The sequence below is a fragment of the Pagrus pagrus genome, assembly GCF_965226575.1.
Source record: "Pagrus pagrus genome assembly, chromosome: 14".
Lineage (NCBI taxonomy): Eukaryota > Metazoa > Chordata > Actinopteri > Spariformes > Sparidae > Pagrus > Pagrus pagrus.
Window position 1 is genome coordinate 20,241,014 of NC_140198.1, and position 25,287 is coordinate 20,266,300.

A 25,287-nucleotide genomic window follows, 5' to 3' on the forward strand; every position below is an offset into this window, starting at 1 on the left:
GATTCTTGAGATGTTTCCAAAGCAGCAGCATTTATAGTGTATCGTCAGTCCTTATCTCCGTGACCAGAAATATTGAGGTAAGAGGCTTCCTGAAGGACAACCATGATTAAAACAAAATAGAATCAGGCTTATACAGATGTTTTGGCAACTATTTATTCAACAATTTTTATTTCATACATGAGAACGAACCTCTAAATTAAATATAATAAATCCCACAGACAATGGGAGAAAAACACCTCTGTTATGGTGCTAAATATTGAATGAAGCCCTCTCAGCACAGCTTGATATGAAACCCCTTATTTCACCAAGGTACATCAGAAGCTGAACTAACATGTGTGTCTAGCTCTAATCCTGATCTTTACTGTGGACATTCTGTATTTCGTGAGTGACTGACCGATATACATGAAGATGTGTGTCGCTACAAGGAAAACATAATGATAGAGGACAAAAGCATTTACCTGCTTACACACCATAAGCTAAAATCAGATAACACCGTGTATAAACACAACTTCTAACAACCTCGAAACTCATGATTATTTTGCAGCATATTTCTAAATATCAGTATTTCAAGTCAGTGATCATATCAAAAAACGGTTCCTTAAGTCTAATATCGCAATGACAGCAAGATGACAGAGTTACTGAAGAATCACTGAATAATTTTATTAACATTGTGATAATCTTAAAACTTAACAAGATACATGGTGTCAGCGCTCAGGAGCTAGCAGAGTGGGAAGTGCTCACAAACCCCCGTTTTTTAAGACAGAACACAAACAAACAGAAAAAGTCTCTAAATGAAATATATTCCTGAGATGCAAAAAAACAAAACAAAAAAAGATCCAAAACATCACTACATGCGATTGTGTCACATGTTGCTGCCATCACCGTGACAATATGGACATTGGGCTGATTGATGCTAGTGTCAATATTGCAGAGGAACAAAGAAGTGCACTGAAGCTGAACTGTACAGCAAAGACACATGAAGGGTCAGAGGAGGACAGAGAGGACTGGACCGGGCTGTGTCATGCTATCATCACTGCTGTGGAGAATAAAACCATTAAAACAAAAATGTAAACAAGAAGTATTTTGAACCTTTATCTTCCTATTCAGAGTTTTTAGCTGAAATGGGCCTCTAATTTCCTGAAAATGGGGACAAATTGCGAGCGAAAACTTTTGCTAGTCTGATATTCTGTGACCGGAGGTGCTGCTGTGGCGGTGCAGTGTGGTGAATAGGCCGCAGCAGGATAAATGCATAATGCAGTACCAGCAGGTGGAGTTTGGACGAGCTTCTATAATCACCAATCACATGTGCTCGTCTCATCCCTCCTTTAAAGAAGCAGACAGGCAGGAGGAGGAGGAGGAGGAGGCTGGAGGAGGAAAGTGGAGGTGCAGAGTCGCAAGGCACAAAGAAACAGCTCCACAGATATTCACTGAAATCTTGTAATATGAAGTTATTTTATAAAATAGTGGTATCAGTGCACTTTGTCAACACCGACAGTGACTTGTAATAAAACGTGTTTCTGTTGCTTAATACAGGTAAACCCACACATGATTCCTGGCCGCAGGTGTAATCAACTGAGAGGAATCTTAATTCAATCACCTGTGAATCTAAGCCATAAAAGCCTGCTGTAATCACATTAAAAGATGTATTTAACGTGCATTTAAGTCTGTTTTTGTGGGGGTTTGTACGGGTCTGCATGTGCCACCGCCAACATTCAGATCTTTTGGCAAGTACATGCCAAAATTACTGCCAGTATTGCGCTGTCTGATCTGCATAAACAAATAACCTCAGCTGCACCGCTCCCACCTTCAGTCAAAGAAAGTGGGTTCATTTGGACCGAACAGAGACAAATCTAAAAAAATGAACTTGGATTTGGCACAGCGGCTACCATTAAAGTGCTCTTACTGTCTTGCCGCCCGTCTGAAATTAGAGGCCCATAATGTGGTGGGTACTAAAGGTGCAATATGAGGTTTCATGGGAGAAATTTTAATCAGAAGAAAAAAATCTTCACTGATCTTCAAACTCTCTTCGTAAACAAACTGACCTTAAAGAACAACACAATTTCACACTGTTTTACTTAGATTAACAGTGTTCCGGGGACCTTATTTTCCTCTGAGAACAGCTTCTTTATTCAGTCATGGAAACATTAATATTTCTGAGTTTGTATTATTAGCTCATTAATATTGTAAATATTAAAATTCTGAGTTTGAATTTCTTTTAAAAACCACGTAGTGAGCCTTTATTGGAACTGAAGTACGTCGGAAAGCAAGGCGGCAACAATTTTAAAGCTTAGTTTCAACCGACAACAATAACAAAGAAAAGAAATACGACTAAAATCTGACCCCAAGCTACAGTTGATTCTGTCATAGCAAAATAGTGCATGATGGTATGTGCCAGGCTGTTAGAACAACAAATTAAAAAAGATTCAGGTTTGGTCTAACTATCATCAAAAGCCATTTGCAACACATTAGCTCATTACTGCTCGTGTCAAAACAAATATTTACATGTGATTTTTTTTAGAAAGAAAAACAAAACACATTTCACCATTCACTAAGAAATACCCATCAAATTAGTCAGAGTGCATAATTCAGTAAATGGCACCTGTTTCACTTCTGATGCAAACACCTATTCATCGCTGCAGACCTGCTCATTTATGTTCAATTAATATAAAAACAGCCCGTGTCTTTGACTTCAGAATCAACAAAACGATTCCACCGCTCTCTTATTCCTAAAAAGGATGCACCTGTGACAAAGCAACACAAAAAAAATTAAGACACAATTAAAAGAACTAGATAGAAAAGTAAAAAAGAAAGACAAACAAGACATTACATCATTGTGATCTCTATACACACATGTGATACAGATGGTTCCTAATGACCAGAGCCAGTCAAGAACGCTTTAGTCTGGATCTACTGAAGGTTTGTGGTGACTGAAGTGCACTAAAATATGGAAACTGTGGCAAAACTTGCACTGCATTTTAAAAACACTTAATTATCCAAAACGTAATATGCAACGTAAATTTCTATACGTGAGGTGACTGATGTGATCAATCTACTGATTCCCAACTTGTGATTCATTCCAGCAGAGTTATAGCACCGACGAAAGACCTTACTCGCTGACCTTATTTGCATAATGTTGTAAATTGGCCATCGAATTGGTGACAGCTGGGCCCACTATTTTATTGCCCTTGGTAATAATTTGCTCCCTCTTAGTGGATTAGTGCCTTGCCTTTAAGTCTTTAGTTCCAGAGGCCACAGAGTTTATCGCTCTTTCACAGGAGAGTAAATCAGCCAAATTCCTGCAAACTGATGAAAGACGGACGGCAGGGATAAATGCAAAGAAACAGAAGTTGTTCACGAGGATGTGTTACGTTCACTTCCATTGCCTCCAACGTGAAGGTAAAGTATCTTTAAATGCATTTCAATTTGTATTTTGAGGATTTTGTGAAGACAAATGTGTATTTCTTAGAATTCCAATGTATAAGACACCATAATTATTTTTCCAGATTTCTTTCACAGAGCTTTGTAATTTTTTTTTTCGTTAAATATATATATTTTTTTACACCAAATCCTTCTGATCTGTAGCAACAACGAGCACGCCACAAACACAAGAAGCCACTGTTCTCAAACTTAAATTACAAACACTCTTCCACTGTGGTTCTCTCTTCTTAAATAACTTCAGTTCAAATAAATTAAACATGAAAAAGAACCAAACAAAAACATGCTAATGTGTATTACCAAAGTTTAGTTTTTCACACATTATATACATGCCTTGCGCCGAAACAAAATACATTTGTTTAAAAGTTTTTCCAATATGCAATGAAAAATGAAAAAAAGGAAATAGATAAGGTGGCTAATATACAAATTTGAAGGAATATGGGAATCCAGAATTTAACAGCAATTTTCACAATCAACCACAATTTAGCAGACACAATATACAGCAGGGAGCTTAGAACCATTTAAACCAAAAAATATTAGAAACATTTTCTTTTTTATAAAAAACATGATTTAGCTTACATTTTCAAAAAGATGTACTGTGGTTATTTTATTTTTTATTTTTCCCAGAATTGAATCAAAGACAGCCTTGTCATCTTTCCCATTTGAATAGATGAACCCTCCCCAAGGCAATCTAGTTGTTGGCAAGGGAACACAGTTACTCATTCAGACATTTTTGTGCTTCTCTATTTGTCTTCATTTTTGTAGTTTTTGGAAAGGAGGCCCCTGCAGATCTATGACCCAGCATTCACACACTATTTCCTTTTTTTTTTTTTTTTTTTTTTTTACTCTCTTGAAGACCCCATGAAATGGAAATGAAAGTTTAGTTCATGGAGAGTGGCTCTGAAAAATGGAAATAAGAAGAGCAGTAACAGCCCAGTCAGGGAAATGCTGGCATTTTATGTTCCTACAAACCAAGAATACATTCACATTTCAAACGCACCATATTAATGTATTACAAAACATTTAATATGTTGTTTCATTACACGTATATGAGCTGACTTTTGTGACGTTCAAGGAGGTTGGACGGATGGTGGCAATGTTGCAGCTGGGCAAGAATGCTGCCAAGCCAGAGACCACTGTTCAAGACTGCGTTTTGACATTTGTAAACGTGAAAGGATTGGATCTTTTTAACGGCAGAATCAGGACAAAACCTTCTGCTTTTCTGAACCCTAACCAAGAGGTTTTTGTCCTTAAACCTCACCAGAGCCCAAGAACAACGTTGTCATAAGATAAAATGGAAAGTCAAACTTTAAGAAGAAACGTATCTGTGGTTTGTAGAAACATACACAGCCAAAATTTAGGCCTAGTGTCCACAAGTACACAGGTATTCTTGTAAATGGCATTAAAAAAACAAACAGCAAAACATTGTCAGCAGCCGTTTATGTCTTATGTCTCTCTTTCCATCACTGCATTACCAGTGTCCGTTTGTGTCCTGTCTACATGTAACGTTGAACAACATAACATCCATTCTGTCAACGTGCAAACTCAAATACTCCAATATCATCACAGATGCTCCTAGTTAACATTTGGTAATGATGCTACAAGCACTGATAAAAATGTGCGCCTGCATCATCGAATCCTCAAACTCAGTTGAGTCTGAGCAGCGTTTCTAAATATCTTTCCCCTGGACAGTTTTCTGAAAGCTCCGTTTGCAGTGACCTAAAACGTCGTCGTATGTGTTTACAGAAGGCCAAACATGTAGAAAAATCTTCGTTTTAAGAAATCCCTGTGTACATGTGGACAAGGCCCTAAGAGAGTAAGGAAAAGTCAATTAACACTAAATTCCCTGCACATGATGTAACTGTGCACTTGTTTCTATTAACTCCCAATGGTTCATTTTACATTTCACGGGGTCCCTTAAGACTCTAAATGATTCCGATGTGACACAAACATAAACAAAAAATAATTCAAAGTGAAAAGCTAAACTCGTTTCAATACAATTTATACAACTTTTAGAGAGAGGAGATTGACTCTTTCTGTACACCTGAACCCTTTATGTGAATCACAAACTACTGTAAGCTGTCAAGAGAACACTGAAGGTGTTTGTCGCTAAACCGCAGCCTGGACATTGCAGGAATATACAGACAAAAAGTACATAGGGACAGCAGGTTTAGCAAATGGTTTTATATACTGGATTGATTTTATTCGATGGAATGCTTCATCTAGCATCTTTGTGTATTCTCTGCTCTAAACAATACCACACTACCCTTTTATTACCCCTACCCTAGTAATGAAAATCATATTATACACTTATCTGACAAACCTTGCTACAGTGTTACACAAAACCTTCTTCTTATCTTACAAGGGTCCACTGTTTAATTACAAGTCTATTTAGAGGGGGACGGGGTCGGGGGGAGGTGGATCATCTAAAAGTACCATATTCAGTGTGATAGACATGTATAAGGCGTAAACAGCAAAGATTTTTCTCATTCAAATAATAAAAAAAAGACGCAATGCATAATCAAAAAGCTGTGAGCTAAGCAATGAAATGATGGCCCAGCGAACCATCTACGAAGCATTTACATTGCTACTGACAGACGATACATGAAGGCATTGACAGAAGTTCAATGGCGTCTGTATTTTTAGGCACCGTGTTGATGTGAGATATGATATGTGTTTGTGGACGTGTGTGAACAAAGGGGGCGATATAGAAGTATGTGTCTGCTCGGAGGAAGGATGAACAAGGGCTCGATGTACGAAGCAGTCATGGTAGATATACAGACTTCCAGGCATTCATGTCAAAGATGAGGAACATTATGAGAAAGGGGACACCTTCAGCAGCACCGGCAAGCTGCCTGTGAACACCGGCTGCCAGAAAATAAAGAAGGAAATAAAGGACAAGATGTAAATGATAGAAATGGGCTCAACAAAAGGCAATAATAGGAAAACACTTGGGGAACCTCTCTGTCTGTGGACTGCCTGCTGGTGCCACGTTGACACCACGGGGGCAGTGGTCGGAGGTGGAGAAGAAAAGGGGGAGACGGAGAGAGAGAAAAAGAGATACAGAGATTGAAAGGGGGGGAGGGGAGAGAGCTGCACAGCTCCCCCTGCAGTCTAAATGAAGTATTCTTTCTTTTCTTCTGCATGTGCATGGTTGCCCTCAGCGTTGATGATGGCTGTGTCGGCGTCAGGCGCATCGTCCGCTCCTTTGGCCTCGTTTGTCAAGTACGTTCCTGAGGAAACGGAAAAACAAACTTATATCAAGGAAAACAAATACGGAGCAGCCCTGCATGGTGTTTGCTGCCCGAGGCGGAGAAACACATCTGAAGACAACATCGGTAATGCTACATAATTCATGTGCAGTATTCTAAGAAGCAAGGATGGTACAGGATATGTAAATACAGCAGAGAGAACGTGTGTAAAAGTATGCATCAACAAACACTGTTTGTACTCGGCACAGCAGTCGAGGCTTAAAGTTGCACATCCAAATAATGTGATGCAGCACTCAGTTTTAACTAAGGGCTCAGTTTTGTTGCATCAGTGTTGGAAAGTGACCATTCACTGCGACCCCTAGGCTTTATACCCTTATTTTTTTTTCTATTTTTTAGAAGAGTCATTACATGTATTACCCAGGAATGCCATATATTGTTATTTTAAATTTGCATGAGAGTTGTACCCTACATATTTTAGGTGAATTTTAAGTACCAGAGAGAGCACTCTTGCGCAAACTGGACTTTGTTATTTGGAGCACTGTTGGATTATAGCGTTCAGAGTTCTGCACTCTGACTGAGGAGACGGGGCAGCAGAGCCCCAAGAGCAGTTAGTGTCTCACAAACAGCTGGAGCAGCAATCCTAGCTAAATGTAGCAACCGTGGACTGAGTAAAGGAGTAATTTTGTTTTTCTGAATCTACTTTAGAGGTGCTGGTCATTGTGAAAGGTTTACGTTAATCAACTAATTTACATAAGACCAGACGTGTGACTCAAGTCTTTCAGTCCTAGTCTCAAGTACATCCCAAGTCAGTTTTTCTGGGGCAAGAAAAGTCCTTATTCAAGTCACTTTTTCCCCACCTAAGATACTGTAGTCTGAGAAACAGTATCCAGTCTGTGTGAAGAGAAAAGATAAGGTATAAGTACCTGTCTAATAATGATATTATTGACAGATTTATCTCACCTGTTCAAAAATTATGACAAAGAAATCCATTTTTATGATGTATTTAATAATTGACATTCAGTGAAACTAACAGTCAAACAATAAATGAATCATTTATAAAAGCTTATTTCTTTCTTGATTTCCTCTCAATCAATAACCCATCCCTTCTAAAGTGTGAAATACTGACAATTAAAAAACTAAAAATCATGTCTGAAAACATTCATTAGAATCATGGACTAAGTCAAGTCCCCATTAGTTAACATCCAAGTCCAAGTCAAGTCTCAAGTAATTTCTTTTCTGTCCAGTCAAGTTACAAGTCATCAAATCACAATGACCTGAGTCCACACCTCTGCATTAGACAAGCAGATATTTAACTCATTTGTTTGAGGTGAATTGTTAGATAAATGGAGAACCTTTTAAACATTAACACTAATTAACCTAGAAATGGCCTACTGGTTAATTAACACAGAAAGAGCACGCCTTACTTCTTTTGTTGTCGAGTCTCAGATTAGATTGACAGTGCAGCACGAAAACCACTGGTATTATAGGTTTTTGAGACTCTTGATGTTGTTACTTCTACATAGTCAGGGGACACAAATACTCTTAGTTTTGGAACTTGAGTGATTATAATGCTCTGGGGGATGCAATTAGGAAGTGTAATGCCACCATGGATGGATTCAGTGAGTTAGGCGGTGGGCAACAACTCAGGCCCTGTTTTTATAGACTAGACTTATTACATTAGATTTAGGTGAAACTGGCACTAAAACAAGTATGCCGAACTAGCTATTAGCAGTTTCTGATTGCATGTTCAGACAGCTACCACTGGATTACTTTTATAAAAAAAAACAATACAAAAAATCCAATGTGATGATTCTCAGGCTGAGGGGTTGTAAGGAGCACTTCTCTCTCTGATTTCTAATATGATATTAATACTCAAAACAAACACAATGGCATTTCTGGCTTGTTTTTGAAAAAATAACCAAGCGACTCTTGTGTGTGCACTACTGGCTTCAGTCTGTGTGTGCAGGACTTTCATTCTTTTTTTTTTCACCTTTGCAGACATGTCTCAAAATTTGTCACTTGGGAATCGGGGAAGGACTCTGAGGTCTAATGGGACAGGTACAACATGCTCCACTAGTTCCATAAGCCTTGAGAGACTCAGGTCTGGTCCACTGTGGTTTTACCTTTATGCCTGGCCAGGTATCTTCCCAGAACAATGATTAAACACAGGGTGACAAAGACCACTACGGCCACCACTCCTCCGATCAAGGCATGGTCAGTGCCGTGCTGCCCCACAGCGTTGGGATCTGAGGAGAGACGGAGACACAGACAAAGAGAGCAGATGAAGGCGTCGGTTGGCGAGGTGAGGGAGCGAGGGCAGAGGAACAGCAAAAGACAGACAATACAAAACAGGGCAAGGAGGAAAAAGAAGATTATTTCCAGCTCGTTCCTTCTCTAATGAGCTGCTGTCATTCCTCTCTCCTTTCACATCATGCAGTCGGAGCAGAGCTGCCTCGCTCTCTGAGAATAATAAAATGAGAGAGGGGGAGAGGGAGAGAGACGGACACCACGTTGACACAAAGAGCAGCTACAGGCAGACACACATTCGCCCTGCAAAATGAAGGAAAAAGAGAATGAAAGAGGGACTTGGAGAAAAGAAGTGAATAATTCAGGATCACCTCTCCCACGGTGCCGCAGGAGTCCCCAACATGCAAACCGGGGCGGCAGTGGAGGAGCAGTACACAGTAAATAAATCATCAGACAGAAAATAAAAAAAGGAAGATCAATCTTTTCCTCTTTCTTGGGGAAGAAGGATTGTTGTTAGGAAAATGAATTGTCTGTAAGAGAGTTGCTACAGGTCCCTAGGTGTTGAAAAAAGCAGTCGAAATGATAGCAGAGTCCCGAAGATCGAAGAAATCTGCATGGTGAGGCTGCAAAGACCCATCAAAGGTTTCCCTTGACTTCTACAATAGCTCATTTCCATTTCCCCCCTTTTTTTCTCCACAAAGTCTGGCTTGCAGGCTTTTCAAGGTAAAAGTAGGGACGTGACACTGACGCCATCCACTGTATTAAAAAAACGTCGACGCTGACGCAGGGAGGGTGATGGGTAACGGAATGGCCTGTATTATTCATATCAGTCCATGACACCTGAGAAATTAGCACTCATCTCATTATCCTCCTCTGAGTGCCAGGCCATGCCACATACAACCCTGTCACTTTGTGTGTGTATGTGGGCTGGTGATAGTTAGAATATGGCAGTGTCAGAGCAGGTCGAAGCAGTGATAGACGGCTGGTTTAGACACACAGCACACGTCCTATATTGACACTGTTTCTCTTCAGTATTCTCCTTTTCTTTCTGTGTCCGCCCATGTGGCCAAATTGAACAGCTGGCTCGCTCTCGCTCCATAACTCTCCATGGTCCGAGTGACCGGGCCGTCACACTTCACCGCCTCCCAGTGGACAAACACACTCTCATTCCTACACACACACACACAGGCGTGTGTAGCGTGGTTTCACTGTGCTGCAGTTCTGCTTGGTCAGTGGAGCAGACAGTAGAGGAATGTTCCCCTGGCACGGCCCAGCAGGGCGAGGACTCGAGGCGTTTAGTTACACACATGGCTGTGTCTCTTCACCTCTATCTGTCAGGACAGTGAGTGTTTTTTACCGTCAAACACACACACTCACACACACACTCTCACTGTCCTGCTGCTGCGCCTCAGTCTGGCTGTTACAACCCAGTGCAGGCACAAACAAGCCATGACCATACAGTGGACTGTATGTCTGTCTATACAGTACTACACACTCTGGCCATGCAGTATGCTGGTGTCACTTCCAAGAGGCTGGGCTGTAAGTCAAATCCCTCGACAGAGCATGTTGTCTGTGCTGCATCACTTCCTTAAAGGAGTACGCCACCAAAAATCTGTCTCGTGAGCAGAGTTTAAAGGTTATTTTGAACAGATTTGCAAAGGTTGGTATGGATTAGGCTGGTGATTTAAAGCACAGCATGTACTTCCCGCTGCAAGGGGTCCCTCAATCAAAACAAGACATAAGTAGGGTGGGATCATGGGAGTGGTCAACCACCACTGCTGATGAAAATCTAAGTGACTCAGATGGAAATATTCACAGACGAGTTAAAGTTTTATACATGTTATGGAAGTGATAGCGACAGGTGACCAAATTATTACATTACCTGGAATCAAATGAGGATTTCTCTGGGTCTGAACATTGTCAGAAAGATTAAAGATAATGTAAGATTCACAATTCAACAAAATCAATAATCAAAGTCTTGTCCTATTTAGACGTCTTGATGCAGAAATGTTACATATTATATCTTTAAGAATATGTGTCAGAGGTATCAGTACATAATCTGGGATAATTCACTTCTTTTTCGCTGTTAATTTATACCTTCAGTATGTTCCAAACACTCCACAACATTGCTAATTGCACCACTTAAGAGATACATGCCATCACCTCCTCATAGCATCAAAGCTCCACCAGAAGTAGCATACTTAGTGATTTATTGGCAAAGTGGCAATTGTTTTCCAAATACTGAGTATATGGTTTGAAGCTGATTATGCTGCAGTCGTGATTTGAGAAGTTTCTACAGATGTTTAAATGCTTTTTTTTGTGGGGGCCATGACTCCCATCACCAATTTGTAGCTACTTTAAATCAAGTCTGACTACCGCAGTTGTTTTTCAGGGAGCTAGCTACACAACTCCTCCGATTTCACCCGTCAAAGTCTGTTTACAGGTCTTAAGGAGTACTATGTGTAAAAATAGTTGTATCAAGCCTTTTCTAGCTCTAGAGAGAGCTGTGTAAAGGCAGATTGATCGCCTCAAGTGATGTCAGTGTTGGTTGGGTCTGAAGACTTCAAGTTTGAAGATGAAGAAAGTCTGGGGGTGAGAAGTTTAAAATAAGTGAGCTTAGCTCTATAGCCTGCTTCTCATTTCTGCTGGAGGCCAGCAGCTCAAGGCTGACAGACAGGAATCCCTGACTGAACTGTCAGCGGTCGAGTTGTGTTGTGGTTATTGTGTGATCCAGGTTTTTACAATGGAAAAGAACGCATGAAACAAGATACCATCCCCTTAGCTCCATCATTTAAATCTTTAAAAAAACAAAAAAACAAACAAACACAAAACTGTCCATTGTGAGTCTGACAGCGGTGGAGTACTACTTAAAAGCACCATTGAAGCCAAAGGGTATTTGACACAGTATTATATTTTTATTGGAGTATTCACTTAACTCATGAAGCAACAGAAGCCTGTGACATAAATTCATCATAACTTACAGCGTGTAAATACTTTCTATTTGAGTGACCGCAAAACATGGTTCATCTATTGTGTTCTTATGTATTCTGTTCTGGTCCGCTGCTGCTCACAGAAGGAGAAAAATACAACAAGGGTGTGCGAAGACACAGAGAAAGGAAATGAAAAAATACAGATTGATGGACAGGAAAAGGCTGAAATTTCAGCTGGAGCAAGACGGAAAAGGGGAAAGGCGACAAGAAGAAGAGGGATCTAGAGAGGAGGGTTATACATTTTTATGGGTCCAAAACACATTATCTTTTAATAAGGGCACATACATTCTTCTCTGTGTGATTTAATATGGGAGCGTGGCAGAGCAAACTCCTCTTTTAATATTTATAACACTCTCCTTGTCGCCTGGCTAGCGAGTTGGGCTTGTTTAATAAATTAAAGGGGTTCAGGGCTCCTGTGAGCCACTGCTTGGCCGGACTGAACCAAAAGTGTTACTCTTTAACTGGCCTAAAACGCCACATCTTATCTGTTTCACTGATGCTGGGTTACCATGGAAGGATATGTGATATTGATACTTTGTGGGTTTTAAAAGGGATGTTTCAAGGATGACAATGTAATTTAGAGTCATAATATCTGGTCAGATTAAATTACATCAATCATTACATTTCTGGAAGGAATGTAAATTATACCGTACTTCAAAATAAAAGCATGTGTGGCTGCTGTGTTCATGACTGAGATGTGACTAAACTAAGCAATCGTTAGTCCTTGACTGGTTCCAAAAAGGTGGCATATAGATTTGGAAATGATGTGCAAAGGAACATTATTAGTTCGAGTGAAAGCTAAAATATTCCATCAAAGGCTCAGCTGGAGGGAAATGATGAGCATACAAGAAAAGCTGCACCCCCTCCTTAAATCAGATCATCACCATCGTTATACCAGTCTGATCTGACTTTAATTTCTGCAAAATCATACTTCAAGCGATTAACTCTAGTTTCCTTTACATCCATAAAAATGTGAAGGGGTAGTCTATTAAAAATCAACTGTAAGGAGGAAGCTAAATGGAGCGGTTGGGCAATTTGAATATCAAAAAGTTTGCCTTGATGATACTTCACTGTCCTTAAATTGACAAAGAAAAGGTGTCTGTAGAAGATAAACACAAATGTAAGATCATTTGCTAAATCATCTGAAGCTGTAATAAGGATATACCAGTAAATGTGTCTATATTCGTTTTTTCTTTCAAACAGCTTTGTCTGAAAGAGAAAATAAACTGAACATACTGTAACATGACACAAATTTCTACTCCTGCCTATCTGGAAAGTATTGTTACAGCATCTCTTGGGCCTGACACCCCACCATCCCTCTGCACTGCCTTTCATCTAAAGTCATTTTCAAATGAACAATCTCAAATGATCAGACGCAACATCCTTGAATCCATCACATCAATATGCAACTCAAGTGACCACTCCATACTGTGGATTAACATACATCTCCATCTCCCTGTTATTATTTTAATATCAAAATTCATCCCCTACGGATATATTTTTCTTCCTTTGGATTACACTTTTTCCTCCCTCTGTCTTAGACAGACCACTATGACGCAATGGGTTCAGTTGCTCAGATCAATAAAGCAGCAGCTAGCTTAAGCATGAGCTTACACAGCTGCAGTGTCCTTGTGTCTGTGGTGTGGGTCAGAAAATCTTTGGGTGTGAGCATATCATTGTGCTAAAGTAGACAATATGAGTTTGCATTAACAAGAAGTTAGATTAGAGGAGGTACACTGCAAAAGCTCTGGTAGCCCTGGAAGGTGAGGTGGGACTTTTTTTTGCTGTTAATATGATTTTTCATGTGAATTTATTAGATAATGATTCTTATGTAAGATATGGCCTGATTACCTGAAATAAACTGTGACCAAACTTTAGAAACCAAATAAATAAAACCTCTAATGGCATAAAAACACTGCATATTACATCATTAAATGTGAAACGTAACGAGACACATATTACTCGGCATTACTTCTGCTGCAGTGAAAGTTAGAGACGCTACAGAGAGAGTGCCTGCAAACAGAGAGAAAGTAAAGGAGAGAAAGTGGTGAAAAGTGCCTGCAGACTTCGCTTGTTCGATGAGTCAATTATGCCCAACTTTTTGGCTGAGACTGGAATTCACCAATCTGCATCTAATGCTAGCTCTACTGCCAAGATGAAAGAGTCCCTGGAGGCTGTAGTGGAGGGCCGAAAGACACATGCGCGTACACTCTTGAATGAATGCACCCATGCATGTGAGATAGTCAGAAAGACAGAAACGAGGAGACGCTAGTGAGACATGTGTGTCTGTGTGTGTGTGTGTGTGTGTGTGTCCTTGCACATTATTGCTTGCTGGGTCAGAGTGGATTAATTAGATTCTGAAAACAAATTACTTCTGCTAATCATTCAATAAAGCCCACACGTGGACTTGGACACTATCTTGAATATTCAACAACCTCCGTCTCTCTTCTCCGAATGAAAAGAAATTGTGGTCAGCAGGGTAACAGCATGAAGTTATAAGCAAAGCCAGATAATTAATCATATGAATTCATTAAGTCTCATGCAGGAATCAATCTATCACAACAGCTCGATGTTTGGCAAAATCCATAACCTCTTCAAAACAGCAATAAGATACAACCAAGGGAGATGCAGAGAGATGACATCATTGTCAGACCTGTGCTTACTTAAAGGTACCACATGTCGGATCCATGCCCTAAACCAATAGAGGGCAGCATATCACAGAGAGACCGCTAACTGCTGCTAACTGTACCTACCATTAGGTAGTTAACTCAGTTAGCTGTGCAGCCAGCGGTCTGTACTGGGAGCTCAGAGCAGCAGGGGAATTATGATGTTTACACTGCTAGCACAGAAGCTAACTGGTTATCTCTGCAACAATACATAGAAGTTGCAACATCAAAACTGCTATTTCTTAAATTCTTTTGATAATTTTAACATTTTTGAATGAATAAATTCTTACATATTGCACCTTTAATAGGTCTAGGTATTATACAAATGGTATAGCGCTAAAGCAACTGAAAATTATACGCAGCCCGTATACAAAAACTGCCTTTAAAGGAGCCGTCAGGCCCTCTGTAAGGTTGTGATGTCACAACTATACAGTCACCGCCCCCAGCCATGCCCTCAGCAGAGCTGGTGGAAAAATACAGTGGCTGTTTCCTGCTCATGCCTGTGAGAGCTGACCAATCAGAGAAGACTGGGCTTTTTGGGACGGGGCCTTAAAGAGACAGGCACTAAAATGGAGCGTTCAGACAGAGGGTGAATAGAGGTGCTGCAGCAGTGGACTGTTTTAGTACAATAATGTGTTTTTTGAACATTTAAAGATGACAACATTTTGGAGTAGACTTTCAAAATAAAGTATGGACCTGAAAATGAGCAAAATATGGGACCCTTAATCACAACTATATTACTCCATTGTGTGAGCCACCTGCAGAAGAACAGTAGCAGAAACAGAAGCCCACACAGAAATGAGTGATCATGGCCCAACAATCCCCTGATGGTGACAAGCAGTGAAAAATTAATAAAGGACCAAATAAAACGCTAATGTCAACAAATGAAAATTGTTGATTGCCTCCACTGTGCGTGTGCACGTGTGCACAGAGTGCTTCTTCAAGATTGCTGAAAGTGTCCCCTGCCATTGAGATTTAATGAATAGAAGGGCTATTACATGTAATTCATAACACTAGCCCCAGGATCTAATGATTTCTCCTTTTCTGTTCTACACTTTATTCCAAATTGTTGCTATAATTCTTCCCCAAAGCGAGTTAATGTGACAGGTCATCAATAATAATTGCCCAGCAATAAGTGGAAAGACCTTTGCATTATGTTTTAATTTCTCCTGTGATCCTCAGCTTTATGCTGCAGAGTGGAAGTGAGAAAACGGAGAGAGGATGGTCGGTACTTTTCGATATTTAACCAATGCCCGACCCCCGCGGGGATGCTGCAACCCCAACCTAGCCCTTTCAAATTAAACACAGCAACCAATCAGCTGCCCTGGACACTTGCCCTCAAGAAAATATGTCTTTTACTCATCCTATGGCCTAACCTGTGCCCTCCATTTAAAACAAGATCAATAGCAATGGAATAAAGCAGGCACAGATCCCTACGTGGAATAAAAATAGTCCCTTCCCTTATTGAGTTTTCACAAAAGGTTGGTCCTCAGTCTAAGGCAGCTTCAATAGGTGAGTGTGAGGTTAAAGACATAAAACATTGCCTGAGGAGTAAAAGCTGCCCTTTTAATTCTAAATAATTTGTAACAGGAGTGATTCATATTTCAACAGTCTCCTTAAATTTGAAAAGGACATTATCAAGCTGTTTGAGTAATCTGTCTCATTTGTGTTTGGTTTTGATTTCACCTTTAGCCCATCAATTTTGTACCGCAAGCTTTCTTATTAATTTGAAATTTCTTATTAAAGTTAAGTATTAAATATTTGATAATATCTTGTAATCTAAGTTTTTAATAATACTGCTGTATACGTGACCTCTGGCATATACTGTAGCTTGTGTTTTGTAGCTTCGTCTCTGTGTTTGAGAACTAAACAAATGCAAACTTTTGATATGCAGGCTAATCTCCTTAAAGTATTTGTAAGAACCGATTAAGTGGATTGTTTATTTTCCAATGTTGATAACTCTATGAAGCAAATCCCAACGGTTTCATCCTCTTGGATAGCTCATTAAGACAGCAGCTCTGATCGAGGCAAATGAACAGTTTGAGGCAATTATTTTAAACTTAACTGCAGATATATACCATACCTATTGTGATTTTACATTAACAAAGGATGTGTGATCCCCTACTCCTGCTTTCTAATATATCTCAAAATATTTTCAAAGGTAAAACAAAAGTGGTTTTGCATGTTGTTGTTTATGGCAGAGGTTTGATCTCCAGTCCCTGAGAGAGAAACCCTCAGGTGAGGTCATTACTGTTGCCTAAAACAGCAGCTAATTTAAAGATTAGTGGGTTGAGCCTCAGCATAGATCGCTTGGCTCAATTCTCAGGAAGCTGGGGTAAGAGTGGTCCTGTTTTAATGTATTACCTTTCATATGCAGCTTTTTGGCCAGCGCTCACTTGAAAAGGGGAGAAAGCTCAGACTAATCCCAACTTTTGAACCCTGACCAATCCCCTGCCTCTGCTCCTGAATTCTCCTTGAGTGTGTAGTCACTGCGATCAACTTCAAGAGGAGAAGAAAGATCCCTTTGTGTTTAAAATCACCATAAAAACCATGACAGTTGGGGATTAACCTCCTCTGGTCCCCACTGACAGTTAAAACCTCAGGTAGGAACACCATTTAGCAATAACTTCCAAGTCATAGTATACACTTTGATTAAGAGTCTAAAGGCTGTTGGTGCTTTATGCCTTTTGCTCCTCTCAGGGATCATCGAATGGAGCAAAGAAAAGACAGAACTTTTACTCTGCAGGAGGTAGATGGATATAATTTCAGTTCTTCTGTCTTCTCCACTGGCAGAGACACGGGGCATGAATAATTGCTGTCTTCTCGGCACTGGGCCCCTTTTTCTGCGGCAATATCAGGCTACTGGGGGCTGGGGTTGGCCACACGAATGCTGATTACGAGAAGCGAATAGTAAATATTTTAAACACCAAAGAAACCCCTGCGCATGATTCAACCTTTCAGCTTCCCAAGGTCAAAGCTAATTTGCAAGCCATGGAAAAGCATTTGGCAAATTTTAGAGAACTCACCACTGGTGGTGGTGGTGGTGGGGGGAGGGAGAGTGCATGTGTGTGTGTTCGTGGCGAGGGGGGTCTGATGACATTGCATAGACCTCTGATACTTAGCGAAAGAGTTATTATAGCCATTAAGGCTGGCTGGACTACTGAAGCAGTGTGTGTGTTGGGCATACATGCCAGCACTTCATTAATAAAGTGAATCACAGACTGCAGTCCTGCATTCAGTCCTGGCATCATACAGCATGGATGAAAAACAGAGGAAGCCCCTGCCTGCATACCTGTACACTAGCTACACTCCAAAGGTCAACAACAGTTAGAATTAAAGGCTTGAGTCACTGTCAAATTTACATTTCCCATTAGAACCACTGAGTCTACAGTATGAAATATTCATTCACTAATATTCCTGCAAGAATGAATAAATGCTTCCATTAAAAGGCACATTACCGCATTGGCATACTGGCACCACGTCAGCAAAATTAGATATAAAAGAAGCTATTATTATAGTGGGAAGTCATTATTGTAAATCCATACTGTAAAATAACGCCGCATTTCTGCAAATACTGAACATTCAATCCTATAAGTGAGAGAACAACTCATTGCTATGGACAAAGTTGTTTTCACCTCCGTGGCCAATTATGCCTCTCATGCAAATACTGTTTCTCTCTCACTCGTGGATTGTGTGGGATGATATCTCAATGCTGAATTAAAGGCTATATTTGGAACATCTGAAAAGTGAAAAACGTACACGTGGTGCGTCTGGAACTCAGTGTTCTCTAGAATCCAAAATTCAGGTTTTTCCTGGTTAAAGAAGCCCCAAAAGGTAAAAAATGAGCAGCTTGTGTCACAAAGTAAATGTACTATTTTGTATATTTTGTGTAGCTGTCCAAAGCTTAACTCAATAACCATGTCTCACATATTAGACACAGACTAATCGTTAGCTTATTTTCAATATAATATGAAACTATCATACATTTCACAGTGATTCAAACTTTATTTAAGCTAAGTTTTACAGGCTGAATTCATAAAACATCCAATGTCCCTTGGCCTAATAATGGTTAAGCCTTACATTTCTGTCATAGAGAATATGTAGACCAGCGACGTCACCTTGCTTTCACATTGGCCTGTGGTTGTCATGGTAGCTAACAGGGCTTATTAAAACTAAACCAAAAAGACCTCACTCTTGACTCTGAAAGAGAACTAACATCACAGGAGCTCAATTATGTCTGAGGTCTTAACACTGAAGGTCGAGGAGACTGAAGACACACATTATCTTTGAATAACAACAGTCAAAATGTTCCACTTACAGCATACTTAAGCTATATGTCCAAAGAGGTGGCTCAATCAGTCGGGTGGCTGCTTCCACACGGATACAAACTTGGACTGTAGTTACTCGCATTCACCATGCTGTATAAAATTGCCAATTCCATTGGCTGCCATAGTAACGGGGATTTTTTGAGGCCTTACACTGCAACTGGATTACCTGAGACACACAAACCAACACTCATGATGTGACAGTTGCAAAATTTTACAGATCCTGTATGTACGGGCCATTCCTTTTTTCCTAATCTCTAAATCCGTGCTAGAATCAAGTGACTATGAATACCTCACAGGGTTTTTATTGATGGAGTAGCTATGTTACATTTTATAGCAACATTATGTATTTATCTTACGTTAAAATAACAGCTTCAATATAATTTTAATCACTCCCTTCACTTGTTTCTGTGCTATGTGACTCAATAATACACACAGCACCAACTATAAGTGATTTTGATAAAAAAAGATCATATTCCATGGAAAAAAACTGTCCTCCTGCTCTGCCTCAACTCTGATTTACAGAGTTTCCTGAAAGCAACCTGTAACTGATGCATAGTGTAGCTGCAAATTAGCTTTGCTAGCTTAGCCGACCCGCTCAGAGCATGGCTGAAGAATGTGTGTGTTTACATTGCTATCGCAGCAGCTTTGGACCACCGGGAGGAGGAGGTTTTCAGGTACAGGGCTAGAATATGAGAAGGAACCAGAGCTGGACGAGCGGTAGCAGAACCGCCTCTCCGAAAATTCTGATGAGGACTTTGACGGAGGAAGTTAAGAAAAGAAAAAGAGGGTGCGAGTGGCAAGAGACTAGAGTAAATCTTTGACTGGCTTTAGTTGTAAGCGACAGTTTTAATAAATAAAAGGCGGCAAGATAGACACTGAGCTGGTCACGTTGCTGTTGAGTAGTAAGTTACAATAGCTGGCTTACTAAGTTCTATGTCTTATGTTTGGCAGTGTTAAAGTTGTCAACTTGCTAGTTTTAGATCACAAGGCAAGTAGGCTTATTGCAGCAGATGTTTAGCCGGTAGCATGTTAAAGCCAGGTGTTCTCATGTCTGGTTCAGGTTGGCTTTGGCACTACAGTTCTGCTTGCTTGTGCCAACTTTGACTTCTGCATGGCAAAAACGCTTCTAAAATGACATGTGGTGTTTTGCTTGTAGTTGTAGCACATATTTTACATTACATCTGACAAATTGTTACAGAAAACCTGGGATTTGTATATACGACAGTTGTGTTGCACTTTTGTTTAAAAAAAGAAAACACCTATGATTGCACAACTGGGGCATTAGCTTCTGTTTACGTTGCATTGCTCTATGAAATAAGTGATATAAGAGGACTGATACAAATCACAGCATCTGTATCTACTGCATAGAACCTGACGTCCTCACATCTTTCAAGCAAAACCTTGAAAAAAAATGTTCTCACAATGTACTACTATGAGTGATGGGATGCTACATGAAAACAGTATGTTCTGCCACAGTTAAAATAGTTTTTCTGCTATTTCTAATGAGACATTTCTGTGCTCTTGGCAATGGCAATGTGCCCTTTTTACTTTATTGAAGCTGGGAAAGGTGATGTTTAGGCCCCTCAGTCTTCCATTTAATGGAAACCAATTAACTGTGCATCTAGAATCCCTCCTGTGACAGTATATTTTGTGTAACTGTTATTTAAATGTAATTTTTTGTTTTTATCTATGCTATCTTTGGTCTTTCTCTCTTTTTTTTACCACCAACTGCTTATCTCTTCTCTGCAAATGCTATTTCTTGTTGGAAGATACCTCAGTACTTTGTTACTGTTGGTACTGTTTGGAAAAATCCAATGTGCTAATGATGGGCAAGACATGAAAGATGCAAGGCGAGTATGAGAAATATGGCAGAACAGACAAAAATCACCTAAAAAGAGCTCATCAGGTATATGATATGCTACTATTCTGCTTACAGGCCATAGTGCTGAAGCCTGCAATGTATATTTCATTTGCACAGGAAGACAACTTTATTAAAAAGCCAAAACGTCACAGGGCTGGTACAGCTCCACTGTTGTTTGCTTTCATCCAGAGCCTGTGAAAAGACCTGGTAATAAATCAAGTAGACACATGAAAGCAGATAGTGTAGTATCCTGTGACTGGGGACGCAGTGAAGGAGTCTGATATTTAGATTCCCAGAAGATACATAGAGAGGCTCGGCTCCTCTTGTGTCTCTGCACTACACAAACAGACATCAGAGAAGAATTGAGACACGCTGATGAGGAATATCTAACAACGTGTGGAAGCCTGTTATCTAACAGGGTCTTCAGAGAGCTGTGAGGGTAGAAGAGGAGGAGCGGGTGAGGGAAAATTGAAACAAAAGCTTTGATAGAAGGCAGAGGAAAGGTAGAGGGGGAGTCAAGACTCCTGAAGGACTTTAAAGATGGTAATTTAGAGAAAGCAGCGGTGATGAGAGGAAATTATTCTGAGTGAATGGGACTGTGGAGCACCATGATGTTGAGAGGACTGGAGAGAGGGAGTGAAAAAGCAGAGACAAGACGGAGGGTAAACTCTGCTACATCTGTACGGCAAGAAAACTGACACAGATGAAAATGAATGAAGTTGGAGAGAAAAAAAAAATGCAGAGAATTTAGGATAGAGAGGGGAGATCAGTGTCAGGAGTCTTTCAGATTATTATTTTTAGGTTGAATTCAGTGTTTATGTTTCGCACTATGCTTTGTGAGAAGGTGTTTAATATGTTAAATAAATGTATGTGCTACAGATAGTTTTGTTTACACAATCACCTTAGAAAAAGATACATATACTTAATCCTAACAACTTTTAGAAAACCGTGACCAAGATGATATATGAGTGAGCAAAGTCCCTGGCATACAGCCTATCAGAGCACATTAGTTTTAAATTGACACGCCACTCAAAAACTCTGACTGACATATCACACTAATGTAACAGACACGCAGCCATGTCAGCATTATTGTCATAGTGGTGCAGCAGCCAAAGAGACAGTCACGAGAAAAACTGCAATTCAGCCAAACAATGGTAATTTTCATTTATCCATAGTAGGATTTGCCAAACTCTACAAGCTATTCTGTGATAAAAGTTGTGATTAATTGTGCCACTTAGTCACACAAACGTCTTTGAAATCCTGTGAAAGTAATTGTTATATTTCACCACTTCCTCTCCAGCTGCTAAGAAATCTAATGTTGGTTAAACAAAGACGGTCAAACTTTGTTCACTTTGGATTACAAAGGTAAAGCTTAGAATAAAAGATAACAGTCAGAACATTTACCTTGCATAAATTTTAGATAGGCCAGAGCAACTATACTTTCCCATAGGTTTGTGAAATCCATTCCATCTGTCTATTTACGACAGCTTATCATGTGCAGTGATACCAAAGCATCCCTTTCCAAAGCTATGTCCTCCTGCTCCTCTGGAAGGATCCTGAAACTCTCACAAGCCAGGTGGGATATGCAGTTTAGCACCTTTGGCATTTTTGTGGTCTGCCCTACTGCCCCTACTCCCAGTATGCATCTTGGTCAGACGCCCAAACCTAGATAGCAAAATTGTTGTGGCCAAGATCTTGCCTACACCAGACATGTTCATCCGGCCCACATACCGAGTGTGGATGGCACTTTGACGGTCAACCTCCTGCCCAAGTCTGAGCCAGATCCAGCCACTTCATCAGACTCTTAAAAAAAAAATCAACTGAACCCTTTGAAAGTCAACCGTTTCACTAGCCAAAACTAGTGCCTGTGGGTGATGGTTGAGGCAAAGATAAGGTTGTAAAGAGAAATAAGCATGCGATAGAAGAGCTGCTATCCTGAGGCCACCAAAATGGACACTCGAATTAGTGACAAGACACAACTGACAGTGTTAGATTATTGTAAAGAACACAAACACCTTTTACTCCAACTATACAAGACTGGGTTACTCATAACAACGGACCAAGCACTTGTATTCCTGTGAAACCTCCCCCAAGACACCAAAGGAGCCCATACTCGTCCATGGATGCACAAACTCCACTGAACACTCCAGTATCATTGCAAGAGTAAAAAGCTGGTCCAACAAAGTCTGCATTGCTCCTCCTGAATGAAGGTTTAACAATAATTCAACGTATTACTTTCAAGCCACTTGCTCAATGCTCTACTAGGAAGGATGAGCAGTGTAATACCCCCCAGCAACTGGAGGCATTTTTGACCACCTCAGTGACCTTCATCAGAGGGAAGGGTAAGTCTTCCCGAAAGCCTTCCAACTCTACCTCTAGTGTGTTGGCAGGTTTCACAAGTTCCTCAAACTGTTCTCCTTATCACCTGGCAATGTCCCCTGTCTAGGTCAGCAGCACTTCTCCTTTCTTTCTGTTGACCACCAACAACTTTTTGGGTTGCAGCCATGACAGGCACCACTGACCTTCTGGCAACAACTAGTAACCTCAGTGAACTACACCAGAGGGAAGAGTAAGTCTTGCCTGAATTCTTCCAACCCTGCCTTCAGTGTGTTGGCAGAGTTCACAAGTTCCTCAAACTGCTCTCCTTTGTCACCCGACAATATTCCCAGTCTAGTTCAGCAGTACTTCTCCCCTGTTTCTGGTAGCTACCAGCGGGTTCTTGGGTTTCAGCCATTACAGGCATCTGTGACCTTCTGGCAACAACTTGGTCACACAATGGCCCACTCAAAACCATGTCTCCAAGCAAATATTACTGCAGAGGTAAACTGTATGGAGCTTTGTCCTTACCAGGAACGTGACATTCAACCTCCAAGGAGCAAGTCTTTGTAGCACAGGTTCAGCCTTCACCTTTGCCTGTCATCTGACTGCCCAGTTGGCAAAATCGTTGTGGCCCAGATCTGGCCCACACCAGACACGCTCATCCAGCCCACATACTGCATGGAAGGATGGCACTTGGGTTGTCTTTTGTCGCTCAGATCTGGCAAAAAGGAGTGGGTTGCCCAAGTGCCATCACTCCATGTGGTATGTGGGCCAGATAAATGTGTCTGGCACATTTTTGCTATCTGGGTGGCATCAACCCAGCACACAACAACTAATCTTGTATGCGGTGTGCCAATATTGTGGAGTTCATGAATTAAGAAATGTTCCTTGTGTCCAGGGTTTTGTGTGGATTGCATTAGTTCTACAGGGCGGAGATGGGAAGATAATTTATGTTGCACATCAGTGATTTTTAAAGTTTAAATCCATAACCATAACTCTCTGCATGTCCTCAGCCTCTGCAGAAATGTAAGAAAACCTCAGCACTTATACCTCCCGAACACTTCCTTTTCAGCCTTATGGCTTTGGATGGCATCCCTTTATTCATATTTTATACTATAATGCTATGAAGGATTGTAATATTAACAGCATTCATACTCCTCAGAAAAAAGGTTCTTTAAGAATTCAAAATCGCAATGTTATCTCTCTGAAAAAGAGCCTTCCAAGTCAGAACTCTCCAAGATTTAACACAGCATTAGGAGTCATGATGAGACGTCTCCAGTGGCCAGACATTTTCAGTTGGACATGACATTTGCTTCTTTGAGGTTTGAGGGCACAGAGGTACTGAAGTCTTTGAAATGCCAAGGGGACAGTGGATGGAGTATTTGAACAGCTAGACTCTTTTTGAATACAATGACCTGGAGTGTCTTAGAGACTTAGAAAAACGGAATAATGTCCTTAATGTAAAAAGGCAAACAAGTCAATCTCAATGGACATGTACCGCATTTCTTTGTTCATTGAAATTACATACAGGTTGTGATTACATTCCTGAAGGGGTAAAAAGACCAAAAAAAAGGTGAACGCAGTATCAGAAGACAGTGTCTCCATGTCTGGAGCACTGATTGAGGCAGCAAAGTAGCTTAGAAAGAAGTAACAGAACAGATGGAAGTAAGAGGTAAGTGGGGCAATACATTGCATGCTGAGGGGTTGTGGAGATGCGTGGGGTGGTACTGTACCTCGGTTGCCAGTGACTGTGGGGTCTGAGGCGTGGGTGCCTAATAGGGCTGTAGGATCTGGAGGGATGGGATGTAGGGGGGGAGTGGTGGATGGAGGCGGGGTTGTGGGGGCGTCTGGTGGAGGGGACAGACAGACACATATACACAAAAACAATACAACAACAAAAAATGAATCAAAACAGGGGCAGTTAAACATTAAATAATGATGGGAAATACACAAAGGGCAAAACTATAACACAATTCAAAGCATAAACATATGATTGTTGAAAACTTTCTACAAAGCAATAATGAATAACTGTTGATGCAAAATGATACACTACGCAAAAAATATTATTTCAAGCATTGCTGACCTCTTCTGCGGGTCAGCAAGGCTTTCTCACTAATTCAGAGAGGTGCATTTCATGGATCACTGAAATATATTTTTATCCTATGACTAAATGGTTTGTTGTTTACGAACCTTAAATGACCTCCATCACTTCAAAACTGAAAGCCTCTT

General features: G+C 40.5%; 1 protein-coding gene across 3 annotated transcripts in view; it reads right to left on the reverse strand.

Moving 5' to 3' along the window:
- Positions 1-639: 639 nt before the first annotated feature.
- The window catches only part of LOC311270007 (cell adhesion molecule 2-like), a 237,663-nt gene continuing 213,015 nt past the window's right edge, over positions 640-25,287 (reverse strand). For 2 of the 3 annotated variants that reach the window (XM_084374617.1, XM_084374616.1), the window contains 3 exons: positions 24,792-24,905; positions 8,771-8,893; positions 640-6,668 (listed from right to left, as the gene is read on the reverse strand). In XM_084374617.1, the coding sequence (XP_084230743.1) occupies positions 6,550-6,668; positions 8,771-8,893; positions 24,792-24,905 (356 nt within the window). In that variant the 3' untranslated portion in view covers positions 640-6,549. The remainder of the gene's footprint in view (positions 6,669-8,770; positions 8,894-24,791; positions 24,906-25,287) is intronic. The other variant, XM_084374618.1, reaches the window with a different exon arrangement.